The sequence below is a fragment of the Vigna radiata genome, chromosome 9 (assembly GCF_000741045.1).
Source record: "Vigna radiata var. radiata cultivar VC1973A chromosome 9, Vradiata_ver6, whole genome shotgun sequence".
Taxonomy (NCBI): Eukaryota; Viridiplantae; Streptophyta; class Magnoliopsida; order Fabales; family Fabaceae; genus Vigna; species Vigna radiata.
This window is the reverse complement of record NC_028359.1, coordinates 17,308,554-17,314,562: the sequence shown is the minus strand read 5'-3', so window position 1 is coordinate 17,314,562 and position 6,009 is coordinate 17,308,554. Positions and strand designations below refer to the sequence as shown.

General features: G+C 35.5%; 1 protein-coding gene and 2 pseudogenes across 1 annotated transcript; 1 reads left to right on the top strand and 2 right to left on the bottom strand.

Moving 5' to 3' along the window:
- The first annotated feature begins 821 nt into the window (after nucleotides 1-821).
- LOC106773458 lies at nucleotides 822-1,398 on the top strand. Its single transcript, XM_022786508.1, has 2 exons — nucleotides 822-1,037; nucleotides 1,141-1,398. The coding sequence occupies exons 1-2, from the start codon at nucleotides 952-954 to the stop codon at nucleotides 1,376-1,378; spliced, it is 324 nt and encodes a 107-aa protein (XP_022642229.1). The 5' UTR covers nucleotides 822-951; the 3' UTR covers nucleotides 1,379-1,398.
- A 942-nt stretch (nucleotides 1,399-2,340) lies between these two features.
- On the bottom strand, nucleotides 2,341-4,566 carry LOC106773457 (annotated as a pseudogene).
- A 5-nt stretch (nucleotides 4,567-4,571) lies between these two features.
- LOC106773456 lies at nucleotides 4,572-5,525 on the bottom strand (annotated as a pseudogene).
- Nucleotides 5,526-6,009: the final 484 nt, after the last annotated feature.

Genomic DNA, 6,009 nt, shown 5'->3' with positions numbered 1-6,009 from the left:
CATTAGTAATTATTTTATTTTAATTGAAGACAATTATGTTAAATGTTTGATGGTGGATGTTTTACATTTTTTCTTCTCAGGTATGTTTTCGTAGAGAATGATAAGTGTTTGATATATACAAACGGTTCCTTTCGTAATGTTAAGTTGTAGAATAATGAATTATCTGAAATTCAAAATGATAACATGTTCTTTGTTTTTTGTGATTTGTTGTTTGAATAAAAGGAAAGTTTCCTACTTCACTTTGCTTTGTGCCTGCCGACTTTATATATCTTGGATCCCAAGTTTCTCTTTCCTTATATATCCCTTCATTCATATCCCAAATTAATCTTAAATTATTGCTACACTCAACAAGTTGAAAATAGAGGATATGCAAATGTAGACTTTCCATATAAATTTTTACTCTCTCTGTTTCTCGATTTAGTTATGAAATGCATGTGCTGCAATTGAAACAAAATTGAATATAATTAAGAGTACATAATATTAGAACCAACCGTCTTGATTCCTAGTGTACTGTTACAGCCTCTGAGCAAAAAACAACCCTCTGCTTTGATGGTGAAATTTTCATCTTAATTTTGGCATATAAGGAGTGTCTTAGTTTATCAATTCATTTCAATATTCTGAATTTCGCTTCTTATTTTTGTAATGCAACATGAGGTAATTGTTTTTGGCAACAAAATTGATTGGTTATGTTGTTGATGCAGGGTTGTGAAACTTGGACATAAATTGTATGATTAAATTCTCCTATGGGTGGTGGTGAGAGTCCTCTTCTAGCTGTTATTATTTTGTTGTCATTCTTGCTAAGAAGTGAGTCATGGGGATGGTTTTCATCATCAAAGGAGACTTCTTCCAGTGACAGAACCTATTCTGAGGCGAGGTTCCAGTGCAGAGTTCTCCATTGAGGTCTTCAACGAGCAAAAGGGAGTGAAATTAATAGATAATGCTCAGAAGAAAATGATTACCTCAAACTCTTGTTGGCAAAATGCATATCAATATCTTTTTGCTAGGTGTTCTGAGATCTTGGCTGTTGATGAGAAGAGGTCTAGATTAGCTTGACACCTAAGTGATTGCTTTCAGAGGTACTTTGCTTTTTATTTTTTGTGTTTGAGTCTCAACTTGACTAATGTTCTATACACTTTATAGGGCGTATGCATTCAAACATGAAACTGAGAGACTTGTGACTGAATTAAAAAGTTCAGCCCAGTATGTTGAGAACAAGTTAGATAACATTGAAGAGAAATCAGAACATCTATTACAAGGTTCTCAGAGAATTCATGATTCTCTTGATTTAATTGGCAGCCACACCCAACATGTAGCTCAAACTGCTGGACATCTGGAAGGTCACAGATTCTGTGTTAATTCATTCACAGAATGTTTATGAGCAAACTACAAAAATTGCAGTATCACAATCACAGTTACAAGAAGGTCAAGAGGATATGAAGAGAAGTTTGGAGGATGGTGTAACAATGCTCAAAGAATCTTATAATTATTTGGGAAAAGAAATTGGAAAGTTAAGGGATGAAGCCATTGAGATAGAGAATGAGGTAATTAAAGTTGGAGATGTCATGTCATCAAGGATGAACACTCTGCAAAGCAAAGCTGAAGATATTGGGAATATGGCTGGGCTTTCCTTAGATAAGCAACACCAACTTTTAGATGGACTATCCACAGCACTTGAGTCCCTAAACTCATTGATTCAGTTTCAATCCAAAGCACTAGAAGAGAGCAGGTAGACAAGTTAACTCCTAAATTTGTATACATACATGGATTATTTAAGGAAAAAGTTGAGCTTCTTGGTGTGTTGCAAGAAAACCCTACAGTATTTTGCAGAATATGGGAATAGACAGCATGAAGAGCTTGCTCAACGTCAGAAACAGATTCAAGGATTTCATGATCGTTTGATGGAAAATTCAAAGTTAATGTTGTCATATCAGGTTTGCAATTTCTTGCAGACTACTGGTTTTTGTGCTTCATTTAGTTTTAACCAAAACTTTCTTTTTCTAATTTACAGGAATCTTTTGAATCAAAGCAGGCTTCCATGTTTGTTGTTTCAGACAGAATTTTTGCTCTGCAAAATGCCTTGTTACTTGAATCAAGAATGATCAAAGCTTTCTTTATTTATTCCATATCAATCTTTGTCATCTTCATGTTGACTACTATGAAACAAACATACAATATGAGACCGTTCCTGTATATTGGTATTTACTGACTAGTCCCTAAAGTGCAACAGTGAAGGCCCTAAAGAAAAAACATATTTAGTCTTTGACAAACATGAATGGGTAATATCAAAGAGTTGGAAATAGAAAAATAATCAAGATTTTAGACATAGGGAGGGAGGTCACAGTTTTGGTCTTGAAAGACAATAAAATCATTGATTTCAACCTTTATACTACTCAGTTAAACAAATTCTACAAATAAAATGTAATGTCAAAAGAAACAAAAGTTTGATAGCAATCAAAATGCAGAGTAGAAAATAAAAATGTATCAACCCTTGACCAAGAAAACATCAACAAAGGTTACAGCCTAAACCAACTCATCTAATACCAAATTTACAAACCATTCATGCATATTCTACGGAAAACACATAAATGTAACATGTTATTCAAATAAGGTGTCACCTTTCATCATTTCAACAAGTCTCTAGAGATCATTTTGTGCAAAAAGTTCTCCGCTTTTTCAGTCTCGCCTTTTTTAAAGAGGGCAGAGATGATTATTTCGAAAGTTATAACATTAGATAAGCAACCACTGTCTTCCATTTTGGACCACAGAGTCAATGCCTCATCAAGCAAACCCTCTCTACAAAGACCATTGATCATAACATTATAAATAGAAATGCTGGGATTGTGACCTTTATTCAATAGATCTTGAAAAATCTTTTGTGCATTCTTAAGTCTCCCCCCTCTACACATCCCATCAATAAGTATGGTTGGAGTGTACATATTTGGCTGAACTCCATTCTCTCTCATTTTCTTCAATAGTTCAATTGCCTTGTCTAGATGATGGATTTTGCATAAAGCATCAATCAAGGAATTATAAGTGATTACGTTTGCTTGTTGATTTCTATCAGGCATCTCATGAAAAAGATCCCAAGCATGAGAGATTCTTCCAGTTTTGCATAAACCATCAATAAGAGTGTTGTAAGTCACTGTATCAGAAACCATATTCCTGTTGTGCATTTCCTGAAAATGATTTATGGCCTCATCCACCCTTTCGTTCCTTATGAGTCCATTTATCATGATAGTGTAGGTCCTAACATTAGGACTCACTCCCATGTGAGTCATTGCACGGAATACTTGTTTCGCATTCTTCACTTTATTAACTAAGTAATACCCGTCTATTAGAGCATTAAAGCTAACAACATCAGGTTTCACATAAGCTTTCACAATCACACCTAACACATTCTTGGCTTCTCTTAGCTTTCTTTCCTTACACAATGCATCAATCAATATAGTATAGGTATAAACATCTAGCCTAATGCTATTTGATAGCATTTCATTTAGGAAACCAAATGCTACTTCTACCTGTCCCACTAAGAAAAAGCCATAAATTAGAGTACTATAAGTAACTAACATCAGGAGAAATTCCGTTAATAACCATCTCAGAATCCAAATCATAAGCTTCTTTGGGATGTTTCTCTTTTAATAAAGAGTCAATAATAACGTTATACATTACTGATGATTGACTTTGAATCATTCTGAGCAATTCGATGGCGACTTCAATTTCTCCTATTTTGCTCAATCCATTGATCAGAGTCCCATAAGTAATTTGGTTGAGCCGAAATCCCAATGCTATTACTTTATCGTGAAGGTCGAGGGCTTCCTTGACCTCACCGTTATCACATAGACCTCTCATGAGTGTATTTAAGGTTATGACATCTGGATGATAACCCCATTTGAGAATCTTGGCAAATACAGAGAAAGAGAAAGCCAATTTGTCTAAGTGACAGAAACAATTGATGAGGAGGTTGAGAGTAACAAAATCTTTCCAAATTCGAAGATGGGAGGAACATGACGCTGACGAAGAAAGCGATTGAATTGTGAGACGGCTTCGTCGTGTAAGGAAGTTTGAGAGTGAGAGCAAAAGAGGGAATTGTGCATTAGAAGAAAAGGAGGAAACTTGGTAATCGAAGGAAGAAGAGAAACCCTAACATTTCTTGAGAGCCACATCGTTGCTGCAAACAATAGTATGTATGGAATTCTTGAAATTTACGTTTTCTTCCATTTTAAAAAGCTTAACTTTTATGCTTTAAATTTTTGTTTGGACAAGATAATTAAATTCAATGAATTTTAATTTTTTATTTGGATAAAAGTTTTTTAATTACCACTAAATTCTAAAAGTTATTTAAATTTGAAATAATTCTTATTAACAAAAATTATTTGTTAATACGAAACTGTATATGTTTCATCAATGATAATAAATAAAATAAAAATAATTAGTAGTATAAAAATGTGTGTGCACATCACTTCTATCTCCTCTTATATCTTATATATGAGAGTGTTCCTCCCGCACCTCTCCTGCTTCTTCCTCCACTTTCAAATTTATTTTTTTATCCTTCATCACTTTAGCCATAAAAACTATTCTTTTTTTACATATATAGGAAAACTGAAATCATGGTATTGTTGACCTACTCTCATGGACCTTCTTTGCTGTAAAATGGAGTTCATGGAATTGTGCAACCTGTACTCGTGCATGATCCAATCAATTTTAGATCCTTTTGGTGCTCGACCCTTGTAAAATACAAGGCCTTCTTCACTCCAATATTCTTCATCCCACATGAAGTAAAAATGGGTCTGTCAGTGCCAGTAGCCTTCCAATAACCAAAAGCAGTTGCTCTATTAGGCCTCACTCCATTGGGATACTTCCTGTCCCTGGGAGTAAAGAAATACCATTCATCCTCCCCAAACAAAGCCTTACCTGTTTAAAATTCAAAACCTTTATCATTCTTTAATCAGTATTACTACTACTACTACTTTAAGATGAATAATACTTTCGAGAAAACAATGAAACAAAAACTAAATCAGTGCAATTTCTAACACAGACTTTGGAGCTCCCATGGATTATACTTGTAAAGATCTATTTCTACTATGAATGAGCCAGGAAGGGGTGCTGATGTCACTTTGTTTCTCAGATAGTGAACAATCAGCTCTTCATCAGAAGGGTGGAATCTAAACCTGGAGGAAGTCGGATTTCCTGAAAAAAAAAATGGATAATGATATTTTGACAACTATTTTTAACAACTTTTTGACAACAGGACACGTGTCATCATTTTATTGGTCTGTTTGAATTTATGTTTAAAAAAGTATGTGAAACGAACCAATCATAGACTGCCACGTATGCGTTGTTAAAAAGTTGTAAAAAAAGAGTTGTTAAAGAGATTTTTTCCAAAAAAAATATAGTTTGTAATTTTCCTGTCGCATTTCAAACTACGGCTGCCTTAGCCGCATCTCCAACTGCGGTTACCCTTAACCGCATGCCCAAGTGCGGTTATGCACGGCCGCACCTCCAACGGCGGCAACCCTTAACCGCATCTCAAGTGCAGTCGCACCTCCGAGATGCGGCGCTCCTCAACCGCGCCTCTCAGGTGCGGCACTTCTCAACCGCGCCTCCAAATGCGGTTCTGCGTGAGCACCTCCTTGGACGCCTTGCTAGAAGATGGGTTAGATCTCACCACCACAGCAATACTAAACAACCACCGCCAGCAACCACGAGCACGGGAAAATGATGAAAGACAGAAGAGGAAGAGGAAGCAGAGTGTTCTTCCCTGGGCAAAGTAAAACAAAGAAGAAGGGGGTGCAGAGGACTTGTGAAATGCGGTGGGATGGTGGGATGGGAAAGAAGTTTTTCAATGCATCATATCACCTTTTCAGTATTGTTAGAAACTTTATGGATAGAATTGGAAATATTGAAAAAATGGAAGGTGGAGAGAGAAAGAGATGAGGTGCAGGAAGGAACACTCTATATATGATAATAAAAAATAACTAATAATACAAAAAAGAATTATTATTTTTAACT

Coding starts and splice junctions, on each gene's coding strand:
- LOC106773458 (XM_022786508.1), top strand. CDS start 952: ATGATTACCTCAAACTCTTGTTGGCAAAATGCATATCAATATCTTTTT. Junction 1,038..1,140: donor TTGGCTGTTGATGAGAAGAG/GTCTAGATTAGC, acceptor TACACTTTATAG/GGCGTATGCATTCAAACATG.